This window comes from Ranitomeya imitator, chromosome 3 (assembly GCF_032444005.1).
Source record: "Ranitomeya imitator isolate aRanImi1 chromosome 3, aRanImi1.pri, whole genome shotgun sequence".
NCBI lineage: Eukaryota > Metazoa > Chordata > Amphibia > Anura > Dendrobatidae > Ranitomeya > Ranitomeya imitator.
The window spans coordinates 736,488,813-736,504,234 of record NC_091284.1 but is presented as its reverse complement, the minus strand read 5'-3'; the positions used below and the strand labels follow the sequence as shown (position 1 = coordinate 736,504,234).

Here is a 15,422-nt window from a genome sequence, read left to right as displayed (position 1 = left end):
GTCTTATGCAAAAGGACTTAGTTACGTCTACCCATCCCAATAATTGAAAGAAAAATGCTAGCCCCGATAATTTCCGTTGTGCCGAGGTGCCCGACGCCCCATCTCCTCTCATCCGCATTAGAAAATCAGTCGTCACCGCGCTTCGTGCTTGATCGCATTTATCGACTGGCCTACCCCGCATTAGTGAGCACCACTCCTCCCAAGCCTTACCATACACCTGCCAGGTAGCTGGCGAAACGGAGGCCCGGATTAAGGGCATCAATGATTGGCCACTGTATCCCACAGGGACAGTGGACACAGGATACCCAGGGGTTGCGCGTTGGGCTGCTGGATTCTGAAAGCCTGCCAATTGGAAAATAACAATGGGTTAATGATATTCTCGTCAACCTCCGCCACCACGGTGGCTCTACACCAAATATTGTTTTCTAGGCATATCAGTGCGAGCCGTCGCAAGAGAGCGAGTATGGGCAAGGATGAAGACGACATGTGATTTAGACTCCTCGCTGTTTTCACATTTTTAGTTTGGAAACGAATGTTCATGTTCCTCAACAGATCGGCCCATATCTCCAACGCTGCTACTACCGCAAACCATTCCCATAGGGCTGGGTCTTGCCCCCACTTTGTTGTCGTCCATCTTTCTGGCCAACCAGATTTGCACCATTGGTTTTTATAGATTGCTGCGAAACCCTCCTTTTTGTTCCACCCTATTGCATTAAAATGCAATAACGGGTGATCAAAAACTTATCTGCACCGAAATGGTATCCTTAAAAACGTCAGCTCGGCACGCAAAAAATAAGCCCTCACCTGACCCCAGATCATGAAAAATGGAGACACTACGGGTATCGGAAAATGGCACTTTTTTTTTCTTTTCTTTTTTTTAAGCAAAGTTTGGAATTTTTTTTCACCACTTGGATAAAAATAACCTAGACATGTTAGATGTCTATGAACTCGTAATGACCTAGAGAATCACAGTTGCAGGTTAGTTTTACCATTTAATGAACCTAGCAAAAAAAGCCAAACAAACAAGTGTGGGATTGCACTTTTTTGCAATTTCACTGCACTTGGAATTTTTTTTCCTGTTTTTTTTTTTATAGTAAAAGACATGGTAAAACCAATGGTGTCGTTCAAAAGTACAACTCGTCCCGCAAAAAATAAGCCCTCGCATGACCAGATTGACGGAAAAATAAAAAAGTTATGGCTCTGGGAAGGAGGGAAGTGAAAAATGAAAACGAAAAAGGGCCGCGACTTGAAGGGGTTAAACCGCCATGATTTGTGCCGACACTGACCGTAACTGGTGCAGCATGGTATAGTGTAGTTCTGCTGCGTTTTCACCCTGCCCCCCCCTTCAGGCCAGGGTGCTATTCCCTCACATCTTGGTCCAGTGTTAAATTTTATTGATGATTACGAAGGGGTTCATGTACATAGAGTACACCAATTCATCAAGTCAAAGATCTATTTTTGTTCATTATATTTGCCTGTCTTTAATGTATTTTCAGGATTCAATTAGACGTAAATCAAATTTTCGGATTTGGTAAAGAAATTCTTAAACTATGTGCACACGCTGCGGATCTGCAGCTGTGGGTCCGCAGCGGTTTCCCATACGTTTCCAGAACTATGTAAACCTATGGGAAACAAAATCCACAGCGCACATGATGCGGTAAAAACCATGCGGAAACGCAGCGGTCTACAATCCGCAGCATGTCAATTCTTTGTGCGGATTCCGCTGCGGGTTCACACCTGCTCCAATAGAAAACTGCAGGTGTAAACCCGCAGCGGAATCCGCACTAGAAACCACGATAAATCTGCAGGAAAAACCGCAGCGGTTTTGCACTGCGTTTTTCCCAAATCCACAATGTGTGCACATACCCTTAAAATCCATGTCCCGAGTGGCCCCATAATCCCTCAAAGTGCTAATCGGGCCTAAGACGTGCTTGGCAATGTATGTAGTTGGTATTGTGGAGTCTGACGGACCTGCTGTGAGTGTATCCTTGGTGTATGGTTTTAGAAATGCGCTCTCTAATATGACTAGATCCATAAACTGGATACCACAGCACTGTGGTCAATTGATTATGGGTGGGTTTGTCAATGCATTGCTGATGGTTTCCAATAACCTTCTGAATTTTTAATACAGCTGGTGTAGCAACCCTGGAGCTACTATTTGGGAAGACAAAAAATGGGCAAAGTTGCTTAATTTGTGTAAATTGTACATGTGGTTTCAGGCCTAGCCCGCACCCATGAAGTCTGGTGGTGGGGGCTAGAGATGAGTGGGTTGATCTGTTGGACTCTGGTCCAGCATCCAGTTCAGTGGTACCTAGCAGCGAGACAGGAGGCCCTCGACGCTTTACCTTCTGACATGCCTGGCGTGACATCGTTTTATTTGCTTGTGTGGCACCATTAATTCCACAGCGCTGTACAGACCTCATCACTGTCCCCATTGGGGCTGTCACACTATTTATCATTATGTCTTTAGAGTGTGGGAAGAAACCCTTTCAAACACGGGGAGAACATACAAACTCCTTGCAGATGTTGATCTTGGTGCTACCCACTGAGCCATGTTATCTGTGATTTGATGCATAGATGTCGTTGCTCATCTGTAGTGGTGGCACATGTGAAAGCCTAACTGTCGGCTTTCCTTATTGCAGTCACCTGCATATGTGGGTCACGCCCAAAAGTATCCAGTAATATGGAGCGTGAGACTTTGATTCTGTTCAGTATCATTACTTACCAGAGACATTAAAATCTAGCCTCTAAGTTCTCGTTTGGTGGCTTAGAATTGCTAGCTATCGTGTGACTGACAATCAAAATGAGGGTAACGGCAAGATAATGGTAAATGTACGAGGGCAGATTTCTTTCTATAATGAGCACTGATGAACTGTATAATAGTGGACCACCATGCATTTAAAAAGGAACTGTTATGAAATTATTTTTTTTTGTTTCCCCCCCCCTCCCGTGCTGTACATGCCTGTCATCATGAACCTGGTGGTGTTTCTGGTCCTTCTCTTCTGCATTTTGAGCCATCGTGCCTGCTTCCCTTCCCTGTATAGATATCTAGTCTTTTTATCCAGGTGAAGGTGGTCCTCAACTTTTTTCCTATAAGGGTTGTCTTGATGACCACGCATGGTTGGCTATAAAGATTTATATCTGAACAGTGGGGCCATATCAAGAAGTCGGGGACAAAAATACACACCATTATTAAAAGAACAGCTACATTTATAACAAGTACATTTTCTTTGTGACCACTGACAGGTCCACAAAAGGCCTGTTCACACATGTGGGCAGAACAATCCGTTTTTTTTTTTGTTTTGTTTACCTTTAGTGTGTATAATTTATTGGCCGACACAACTTATTTACGGTAGTTGGGTAACCGGTGGTATGGATTACAACAGCTTATGGACGTCCACTAGCTGGATGATCAATAGCCTACACACTCTTACACCCTCTTGTTGGGTAATAGACTTTATGAATGGAAGAGATGAGGGGTCAGCCATGGCTGAGACGATGAGAGCCCACCCTAAGTCTATAGGGCCACTGTAGATGTGGTGGGATGTACAGCCTCCAGTATGAGGCCTTAGTAAATGCCCCTTATGGGGTGTCCTGCATGTAATTCCTGGTTAATGCCCTTTTTTAGTTGTACTATTACAATGGCTGCTAGCCATCAATATAAGCTTCTGGATTCCTGGTAGTTTCCCAGTCTGACATATAATGAGGACTGTGGAAAACCCCTGTATGATACATGTCAGGAACTTTCTGTTTTATCTCTTCTGAGAAATAGACCTTTCATCAGTAAGTCAGCGTTGCCCCCAGAGCTGCTGAAAGCTAGGGGAGGCCATTGTACTGTCGTCTGGTCTCTGACTAATCACATGACGTTATCACTGAGGCGGTCTGGTGAGGAGAGGTGACCGACATACCAGGGGTGGACGGCGGGGTACCAGTAAGAGGACAGTGAGCCGTAATCCTGCCGAGACAGATTGCTTTAGAAGTGGCGTTTTTTTCTTCTTCTCTGATAACGACTTGGGTGAATAAGATTTTCCTCTTCTAGGAATGCTGACCTTTTTAAGTCTGGGTTCGTTGATTTAATCAATGTTTAAAGAAGGGGGGGGGGGAAATTAACCCGCAAAGACTCAAATCTTGAGCCAGATCATGGTCTTAGATGCCAGGATCAGCTGGGCCCTAGTGTGTGTCATGCCACATCATATCAGGCTGGCTGCTATGTCCATAAATTATGCACTTAAAAAAAAAAAAAAAAATGAAAATAAAATGGGAACGGAGCTCAAAGCTGCCCTCAAATTTTAAACCAACTCTTTCTGATATTTGTATATGCATTTTCTAGTTCTAGATGTTGCATCATAAATTGCGTATAACGGGCAGATCCGTGCCTGCTTTCCCCGTGACCTGTTCTGGGGCTGCTATTGATGCGGTTCTACACAGGCATCAATGAGTTTCTCTTGGGCCCTTTCTCCCCAAACTCCAAGCAGGATTTTACCAATTTAGCGCAGATGGGGATCCCCTCTGTGTTCTACATTGGGTAGAGGTGCAGCTGGAGTCTTCCGGTTGTGCTGCTACGCTTTGCTTGCAATGGCTGTGGTTACAGTCTGGTTAAATCTCCTTTTTGGTGAGGTTTTTTTTCTCTCTGGAAGCATGGTGCTGTCTCTTTGCCATGTAATAAGGTGAGAGACTTAGAGGTGATTAGCAGATATATCCGGATTGTAACCCTAAGTCTATAAAGCCTTGGCAGTCTGTCACTGCAGCTACACTCTTGGATGCTCCTCTGGGCAGAGGCCGCAGTCATGCAGCGAAAGCAGGTATACCGTCTCTTGTCATAATTGTTGGGGTGGGTTAGAGCATGCCCCCAAGTCTTTTTATTTATTAATTTTTCTTCCATTTTTGTTCAGTGCCCATTGGTTTCTAGTGCTGTAGCCTAGGCAGTCATCTCTTGCCTACATCATGGCGGCTTATTTACCTTTCTTATTGGCTCCTTCTTTGAATTTCTGCTTTGATCAAGTGGTTTAATTGCCCCTTATGCTTATCATATGCATGTCTAAATTAAAGCTGCCCTTTCCTGCCACAGAACCATAATCTTTTCTTGATTTACACTTGTTACCAAATTGTTACAAGTATTTTTATGTTTCAATAGTAAATGTTTCTGTTGTCAACATAAATAAAACTGCAAGAGTATAAAAAGCAACTTCATTTATTATTTTTTTTTTTTTTTTTTTTTTTTTCTTTCCCATTTCATCTCATGGCTTCTTCCTTGTTACATGAGTCACTTTCTCATGATTTTTTTTTTTTGCCTTGTTCTTCCCATCTGCTGGCCCATATAAGGATATCCTCCTTTTTTTTTTTTTTTTTTTTTTTTTTTTACTTTCCTTAAACTTCCTGCCCAATCTTTCCTCCGCCTCTTATTCCCCCTGGGCTTTAAATGCTTTTTCTTTCTTTCCCTTTTTTTTTTTTTTTCTACATGTGGCATAGACCAAAATTTTCTGAGCAGCTGTCTGGATGTGGATCTGCTATTTGTTGCAGCCTTTTTTTTTTTTTTTCCTGACTAAGACAGCCACTTCCTTACTCACCCACTTTATGTCCTCTCTAGAACACAGAAACTCTTCCGTCCTCTTTTAATCGAGGCTCCCTGAGCGTGTTGAGGAAGAAGTGGGAGATCCCTGGTCCTGTTGCTCGGACAGAAATTAAGCACAGTAGCAGTTTTGCCATAAGGCAGAGAGTCAGCAGTCCTAGGACTGAAACGGTCCCCACTGACCACTCGGAGGTCTCGACTTCCAAGACCCGCTCTCCGGTGAAGGAACAAAGCCGCTTCCGCTATCCCAGTGCCTCAGAACTTCGTTCTTCCTCCACTGAGGTTGTAAGCATGGAACAAGACTTGGAGACTGCTAAGCTGGACACTCCCGAGCCTTCTCCTAAGATTGAGAAGTTTAATGTCCCTTTAAACAGCCTGAAGTTGATGTTTGAGAAGGGTGACGCTGCCAACCATAAGGTAAGATGGGAGCAGATTGTAATAACGATGCTTCTAGGGCATTTAATGTGATTCCCCTCATCTGAACCATTGCTTTGCAGTTGCCATTGTGACAGATGGGCTGGAGGTCCCTCCATTCCATGTACTGGCGTTCTGATCAGTCAACGCTTGTCTGTACTTGCCAAACTTTTCTGTGAGCTTTTACAGCTGTCCAAGGCTGAACAGAAACGCAAGTTTTTCTTCTAAATCATCTGCCTGGCAACACAGGTCACTATTCTTCTTCTGAAAGCCACGTTCTGTTGAACTACAACCCCCAGTATAATTCCTGCAGTGTCTGACTTTCAGCAGAAGTGACCGCTGCTTATGAATCCCCATCCTCCCCCACCCATCTCTTGTGGTTTCTGTAGCTGCTCCAAGGAGATTACTCATGCTGTAAAACATCCATGTCTGCGGTAAACTTCCACCTGATGGGAATACGGACATGTCAGCACTTTGGGTATGAATCGGCGTCCATGAGCCGCCTGTGACCAGGAAACAGCCCATGTGTGAGCTCGCTGTTCTTCTCCTGTGTCTTTAAACCACTTTATATGGATAAGATGAATATATTGTGTTATACATAGCTCTATAATTTGTTTTATGAACCCTAAAGTCGTTTGTCATGTGGCTAACAAAGGTCGGCAACTGTTTGGGGCAAAATTGGGATGAAGTGAGACTACAGTGTAGATCTTGGGAGTGGTCGTCCAGCTTTCGCAGACTCCACAGTGATAATTTCTAATAATGCATGCTTTGTTTAGGGTATGTGCTCACGATCAGGAACTGCTGCGGGCTTGATGATGCGTATTTATGCAGCATCAAACCCGCAGTTGCCAGATATTGAAGCATAGTAGATGGATTTCTAGAAATCCCATGTCCACTATTCGTGCACGTATCGCCTGCATAGACTGACATGCAGCTCGTCTATTAAGACAGCAGCATATCCATGTAATGACATGAAATGACATCAGTAGAATATATTGAAAGTGGTAAATCTGCTTAGTTCAGTGAACACATGCGGGTTCACCTGCATACAATAGACTGCAGGGCTTTGGACGCAACGAACATGCGCTGCTAGTTTTCGGATTGTGGGCATCAGGCCTTACTAGATAACTAGATAAACTGTTAAACTGTAAAGAGCTGCGGAATATGTTGGCGCTATATAAATACTATTATTATTATTATTATTATTATTTATCTGTAAGTTTGGTTTGAGTAGGGCAATTCCAGTCCTGCAGCCCCTATAACTTTTATTCTCTTGGTGGGTTCCTTCAGTCCTTTGTTCAGCCTATTAAAGGACGTTAAAATCAGATGATTTTGTTGAGTTGAAATGAATCCTGCTGGCTGCAGTGTTCAGCGGTGGGCAATGAAATTTTCACAAATGAGCAACTGCGACTATTCTAGAGGGGGCAAACCTAGAAGCTGACCTTGATTGTGATAATCATTCCTGGAGATGCCATTCGGACCCTGAGCCCAGGTTTATCACAATAATCATTCTTTGGATGCTGCAGGCCATAATTTACTTTGGTCTGTTTATGGAAATCCAGAAAGTCTGCCCTCATGATCCCCCTCAAAGTTTTGATCTCCTGTGCTAAGAAAAGCCTGTAACATGCACGCATATAATAGCAATAAGGCTATGTTAGCACATTGCATCATTTTTACAGTTTTTTTTTTTTTTTTAATGCAAATTTTAAGCTTTTCCTACCTGAGCACATTCAGGCTGTGGTCAGTTGAGACAAAACACAAGAAAAAAAAAAAAACTAACATGCTCATACTGTGTAGTTGGCAAAATAACATGGGGTACTCAACATTACTTTAGTTGAAAAAGTGTGAAGGCCATCACAGGATGATTTTTTTTTTTTTTTTTTTTCTCTCTCTCTCCAAGCCTGAATTGGAAAACTGCAGCTTTTGTTGTGTTGTTTTTTTTTTAAATCTTCAGGATTTCAATTCATTTGTTTTTTTCTTTTTTTTATTTAACCCACACAAATTTTAGTGCAAAAAAGCCACAGCCATGCTTTTTGTGGAAAGATCTGCAGTCGGGCCTGGGATTCTGCTGTACAATGGACCATGCTGACTAAACCTGTAATCTTCCCTTGGGTATTGCACTCCTTTCATGTTAAAGTGAAAATGAAACTTTGGTCTTTTTCCCCTTTAAATCATGCAGGAGTCTAAGTGATAAAGCAGATGTGGAGCGGTCATAGGGTAAGCTGGCATTGCCCATTCCCAGCATGCCTGCCTTCTGATAAGAGTCCTTGCAGGATAATGATCACTCTGGGTGTGGCGGCCTCTGCCTGGCAGGAAATGTAACCCATTGACTAGTTATGTGCAGGCCTTTGTCCAGCCGTGGTCTGTGCCCTCCTTGTGGCCTTCTCTTCCTATCCTCTGTCTCTGGTTACAGTGCCTAGAGCTGCTATATATGAGGTCATGGACTGTAAATCCCCCACCCTGGGTTTAACAGCAGGCATCTGAGCAGCCCTGGCGATGCTTAACACTTTGTGTTCTGCAACACTGGTTCATTGTTTCTTCAGAAGTGTGAATAGAGCAGTATAATGGCGCGGTGTACATGACAACACCGCCTCGGTTTTTATATGACAAGGTGCAATTATGTGATTTCTGAAATGAAGGTATAAACAATACCTGGAGCAGCTATGCATTTCCTCAATTTGCAGTGAATGGCCCTCAGCTGGGGTCCAGCAGTTTGGCTAGTCTGGAGTGAGAAGTGGCCACTTGGGCCAAGTTCACACCTCATTTGGAGATGCAGGTGCCTGTCTACAGGGGCTTTTATACAGCAGATGTGTGCCAGAGGCTAGTTTTTTATTGTGTATGCCTTAAAGGGTATCTGACATGAGGTTTTTGCCAACTACTCTGACAGCAACATGCTGTAAGGACTGGAACCCGGATTTCCAGTAATGTCACTTGCTGGACTGCTTGCTTCAATTTTGATCAATCTGCTGTTCTATAAACAGATTATCGTTAGAGGACTAGTATACTTTCTGCCATGTAGTCCTCCATATTCGTGAGATCTGTATAACCCCACCCACACCACTTAATGGGAGCTTTTTGCCTATGCACAGTGTACCCTGAGAGCAGCCAATCTGTGATGTGAGAGGGGTTAAACAGAGCTTGGCATTAAGAGAACTGGTAGCTCTGCAGCAGATAAGATATTATCACACAGCCCAGTAAGTTCCACATTACTGAAATCTGGGCCTATGTAACTCTGCTTTCAATTACATATCGAAGACTTGGTGACCTATTCTGTCAAGGGGAATCGCAGATTCCACCGTTGCCTCCACTCATCAAGGCAATTTCGGTAACTGGATGAGGCCACAGATGCCTCCACTACTATGCTGGTTATTGGGGTAACGCTGAGTCAGCGTATGGCATATACACATAGAATATATAAAGATTAGTGATGAGCGAGTGTACTCGTTGCTCTGGTGGTCTCCCGAGTATTTGTAAGTGCTCGGACATTTAGTTTTTGTTGATGCAGCTGCATGATTTAGGCTAGGTTCACATTGCGTTAGTGCAATCCGTTTAGCGTAGATGCCCGATCTGCGCTAGTGAAGAACGGACCCTGAACGCTGCAAGCGAAAATAACGGGACATCGCTGACACATGCCAAAAAAGGCATTTTTTTTCTTCAACATATTTCCTCTAAAGAGGGTTTATTGGGCTTGAGTATTGATGACCTAGGTCTTGAGATATTTGTAGTGCCTTTTACGGCCTCCACCCAATCTAGGGAGCCACTGGTGCAATGTTGTTTCCTGTGTTTCTGTACCTTCAATCAGCTGATTGAGGTGAAGGGAGGGTTGGAGAGCTGGGGGAGTCAGACCTCTATTCAATTTAATAGATCTGTTAATATAAGAAGTTCAAAAAAACCTGTGGAATGTGTGGTCTCCAGGACTAGAAATTATGAAAAGCCATGTGGTCCAGACCTAACGCCACCCCCTCACTTTTATATAATTTTGGGATAATGTCATCCTTAGTATCCAGCTGACAACTGCATTTTGCCGTCTGTCAGAATTACTAATGCTTTATTAAATGGCTGAGTCTGCTTTTATCTCCCATATTTGGAATGTCGTCTTTGCTAACTTAGCCATCCAGAGTACATTTTTTTTTCCTCTTAGGTTTTGCAGCAACACACCTGTCATGATATTCTCACTATTCAATATACCTGGCAAACCTACATTCTAGATACAAGTTATCGCTGGAGTGTGCTTGTGTCCTGTGGAATGTAGGAATCCCTCCACATACACTTCATGACTTTACCTGCACTGATCCCAAGTTACGACCGGTGTTCTAGCCCAGAGCTGCACTCACAATTCTGCTTGTTGGAGCAGACGAGCTTGACGGTCTGTTCATCGGAGAAATCCCTAGCTGTGAGAATTGGCTTTTCTACGTCAGATGGTGTATTTTTTATGAGACTTTCACTCTGTAGGCTGCAGAATTGACCGTGCAGATCTGCGCCATTACACAAGATGTGAAAAAAGTAAAACACTGGGTTTACTTAGTTCTGTAATTGGAGCTTCAGGTTTCAAAATGTGTTAAATTATAAAGCATTTGCAATCTACTTTGTTTGTGTTTGTTTTTTTTTTTGTTTTTTTTAAAGCTCCATAACACCCCATTCATCTTGTGCCCTCCTCCCATCAGTTTATATCCTCTTGATTGCCATTTCATTATACAGCACTGTGTAGTTACAATTGCTCATTTTGTCTTTCTATCCAGCTATTTTTCTGTTCTCCATGTAGAATTGGGATGTCTCATTTGCCTGCATGAATCATTCCCCACTTCACCTCCTGACCCTGCTGCTCCACACCACCTCCATTGACACTTGCAGTGACTGATGAGTCATGCAGGTAAAATGGACTTCCTGTTTCTACTTAGGGCTTAAAAGGATTCAGCTAGTCTGTTATGTGATGACCTAGACCTAATGGAAAAGGGTAGAATTGTCTCTATAATATGATGACTTCAATATATGGAGTACGGTATATACACTTGAGTGCTTCATTAATGGGGTTTTTCCATTTTAATTAGATCTTTGAATAAGATCTTCCACATTTTGGATGTGTTTATAAAGATTACCTCAGCACAGGATTATTATTATTATTTTTATTTTTTTTTTTTTTTTAAATGTGCCCCTGCTGTGTACTGTGTAATGACCGTGACTGATCATGTAGGGACATGGTCTGATCATACCACAGCTCCTGGGCAGGGGAGGGAGGTAAAGGGGGATACAGACAGGACAGCACAGGAGGGAAAATTATTCTTTTTGTGAGGTAAAACCTGTTTTTATTCAATGTTGTACCTCAAAGAATAAGCTGTAATTTCTACATACTCTTTTGCATCCTCACATGCCAGTACACAGCAGGAACATATTTAGAAGATTATCTCAGCACAGGAACATTATTTTTTTTAAATGCATCTTATTGTTAAATCTATTTCAAAGATCTATTAATTAAAATGTTGATCGTTAACTTGGTTTTTGGGAAAACATTTTTTTAAAGTCTGTGAGGACCCAAATATAGATCCCTTTCCTTCATCCAACCAGACTACAACTCTGCCAATTATGTGATTGGTTTTTGGGCCCCCAATTTTGGAGTAGAAGTACACTGTACTCAAACGTCATACTTTTTAAAATCGATGTCCAAATCTGCCAATATGTCAGAGTTCTTTTTAAGTTATCTTCCATCAATATAAGAAAACTATTTAGTAGCTGTGCTTTCCTGCCCTTATTTTTTTTTTGTCTTTCTTTGAACACCATAGCGTAGTCTGCTTATATCAACCCAAGACTACTGTGGTGTACATCGCTCAATTCAGTCTTATATTCGTACACAGTGTGTGTGTGTGTGTGTGTGTGTGTGTGTGATATCGCATATTTTTTTCCCCTAGACCTTAACAGAATATATTTTTTATTTCCCTCAACACAGCTGATGGCGAGGGGGCTCTGTAATGGGGAAAACATTGAAGGGCACCCAGTAGTAGTTATAGACTCTTCATGCTATAAATTGCCAACTCTGAGGTTAAACTTAGTGATTGTTATGTGATTGTTACAGAATGATCAGTGACCTACTTTAGCAATGGGATTACTTCTTTAACATAGTGTTTAGTGTTTTTTTTATTTGGTGTCTGTCTCTATTTTAATGGTTGTTTTGTTTTTTTTTTTCTTTCTCATCATTGATTTAAAGCATCCTCAACGTGAACCAGGGAAGATAAATGTTGGGAGGTTGAATGCTGAAAACCTCACTAATGAAGATGCCGACTCCTGCTTCTCAGAGAAAAGTAAATTTTCAAGTATTTTCTTAATTTTAGCTGTTTTGATATGTGCATGCATCCTAATACGAATAAGGAATCTTTTGGAATGGTGTTTTTTTTTTTTTGTTTTTTTTTTTGTTTTATAAATCAAATTCAGATCCTGTCTTTCTTGTAATCATGGCCCAGAGGAATACAGGCCCTCGCTTGTATAATTTTATTTTTTTTTTTGTCGTCAGTGTGAGATAAATTGCTCAGCGTGTGTGGTGTTTGTTTGTTTTTTCTTCTCCCCTCTGATATTTAATTTATTGCTGTGGCTCTGACCTCTTGGACCTGTGGCATGACTTATCCATATGGGTGGCAGTGCCTCACGCCACACTCAGTCATGTGCAATTTGGTAAGCTACTATAATGAAAGGCAATCAGGCTTCTGAAGAGGGGGGGGGGATTTATCTGACTGTTATTTGTAGGCAAATAGCTTCTTAACTGTCTGTTTCTGAAGCACAGCTATGGGGCAAGCCATATTCTCCCTGCAGCCATTCTTTTTACAGTCATACTACTATTAAGTTTTTTGCATTCCTGGAAGTGCAAGGGGCTGTAAGTTACAGCTCGCTACAGTGAGTGCACTGCCATCACTCAGGCACACTCACTGACCGCCTGCTGTGCTCACACATACTGCAGAGCAGGCGTGCACTGAGCCATGGGGGTGATTACAGTGCACTCCTTGTGTAGCCTGCTGTGCTCACACATACTACAGAGCAGGCGTGCACTGAGCCATGGGGGTGATTACAGTGCACTCACTGTATAGCAAGCGATGACCATTACCGCCCCCTGCACCTCTTCGCTTCTAGTGAACAGCATTTTAACTGTATTTTGCTGCGTTATCTGCAGATAAATGGTGTCTTTTTGGACGTGTCCGGTTCCCTTTTAGAGAACAGATGTTGTGTGTTTTGTAACCATTTAATTTTCTGGTTTTGTTTTTTAATTGCCTTTTTTTTTTTTTTTTGACAAGTATTCAAGAGCCCGTGTCGTTAATGTACAGCGTTGTCAAGAATTGTTACTTTTTTATTTTTTTTTAACTAAGAATATCGTTAGCACTTTATGAAAATGGGGAGTGTGTGTGGTTTGGAACAGAGCACCAGGGAAGGACAATCTTGGTTAACATTGTTAGGATATCAATTGGGCAGTTTGATTCTTATTTACAGCTGCCTTTTTTTTTTTTTTTTTTTTTTTTTTTTTTTAGAATGTAGATGCCATGCCTCTTTGTGCCAATTTCTGTTATGGTTGCATACCCACCTATGTTCTGCCACTCCATAAGGTCTAATTGGCATATTTTGAACAGTCTAGCCATTAGATGAGGTTGTAACTTTTTTTTTCTCTTGCCTTGATGTTCAGGTCCTTCATCAGTTGGTTCTCCTGATGGCAGTCCCAGTAAACTCATCTCTCAGAAAAGTCAGGAAATCTCTCATGTCTTGGAAACCACCTCTCTTAAGGACAGAATGGCGAAATACCAAGCTGCCCTGAGCAAACAGGTCAAGCCCGCCTCTCCTACGGTAAATCTTCATGCGCTTTCCCTTTTTGATTTCTAAAATGCAAATTGTAGCAATGAAACCTTTCTTGGCCAGAGCAAAGTACCCTTTTCACTTCCAGTTTGAGAAATGGTGGACCAGATGATTGACGCAGAATGAATAGTGCTGACACCTGTCCGCTCCAGTAACGCCACTCACACTTCTCTATTAGAGACATTGAATTGACTGCACGTGGTATACCCCATGTTTGCAAATTATGTAAAGGGAACCTGTCTACACAGATACCATCTACAATTACTCCAACTGACCCATACCCACTTCTGGACTAACACTTGGAGGATTTTGCCTAAATGTACTGGAGCGTTAGAAAGATGCCACTTTTCAATTGACTGAATGCCTTGCTGGTCACACGATGCAGTATACATACCTAATCAGAGCACCACATGAGGACCCCCACAGGCTGCCCCAGGGTTCTAGTGTTAAAGGGAATCGGTCACCTCATTTTTCGCCTATAAGCTAAGGCCATCGCCATCAGGGGCTTATCTACAGCATTCTGTAATGCATTCTGTAATGCTGTAGATAAGCCCCTGATGTAACTTGAAAGATGATAAAAACAAGTTTAGATTATACTCATCCAGGGGCGGTCCCTGTCCGGTCCAATGGGTGTCCCTTTCCAGGTCCAGCGCCTCCCATCTTCATATGATGACGTCCTCTTCTTTGCTTCCTGTCGTGGCTCCGGCGCAGGCGTACTTTCTCTGGCCTGTTGAGAGCAGAGCAAAGTACTGCAGTGCGCAGGCACCGGGCCTCTGACCTTTCCTGGCGCCTGTGACGCCCATCGGACTGGACTGCACTGGGACCGCCCCTGGGTGAGTATAATCTAACTTGTTTTTCTTATCTTTCAGGTTACATTGGGGGCTTATCGAATTCTATAGATAAGCCCCTGATGGCAGTGGCCTTAGCTCATAGGCAAAAATAGGATGACAGATTTCCTTTAACTCAAAAGGTTAATAGTAGTGTATTTTTTTTTTTTAATTGATGGGTTCCTTTTTAAGAAGTGGCTAAAATGGACCTTGTCAGAAGACTAGACAGGACATCATGAGGCTAGTACTGTGCATCGTGTGACCAGCAGGGCATTTTCATTCAAGTGGAAAGTGGCATCTTTCTAACGCTCCAATACATTTAGGCAAAATCCTCTAAGTGTTAAGGTACCGTCACACTAGACGATATCGCTAGCGATCCGTGACGTTGCAGCGTCCTCGCTAGCGATATCGTCCAGTGTGACAGGCAGCAGCGATCAGGCCCCTGCTGTGCTGTCGCTGGTCGGGGAAGAAAGTCCAGAACTTTATTTGGTCGCTGGACTCCCTGTAGACATCGCTGAATCGGCGTGTGTGACACCGATTCAGCGATGTCTTCACTGGTAACCAGGGTAAACATCGGGTTACTAAGCGCAGGGCCGCGCTTAGTAACCCGATGTTTACCCTGGTTACCATCGTTAAAGTAAAAAAAACAACCGCTACATACTTACCTACCGCTGTCTGTCCCCGGCGCTTTGCTTCTCTGCTCTGGCTGTGAGCACAGCGGCCGGAAAGCAGAGCGGTGACGTCACCGCTCTGCTTTCCGGCTGCCCGGCGCTCACAGCCAGACCAGA

The 15,422-nt window shown here is 42.9% G+C and overlaps 1 protein-coding gene across 2 annotated transcripts in view; it reads left to right on the top strand.

Annotated features, from left to right (window-relative positions):
* LIMA1 (LIM domain and actin binding 1) overlaps positions 1-15,422 on the top strand; it is a 74,585-nt gene that overhangs the window by 43,294 nt on the left and 15,869 nt on the right. Inside the window, exons 4-6 of one of the 2 annotated variants that reach the window (XM_069758836.1) lie at positions 5,588-5,986; positions 12,183-12,276; positions 13,641-13,798. In XM_069758836.1, coding sequence (XP_069614937.1) covers positions 5,588-5,986; positions 12,183-12,276; positions 13,641-13,798 — 651 coding nt within the window. The remainder of the gene's footprint in view (positions 1-5,587; positions 5,987-12,182; positions 12,277-13,640; positions 13,799-15,422) is intronic. The other variant, XM_069758837.1, reaches the window with a different exon arrangement.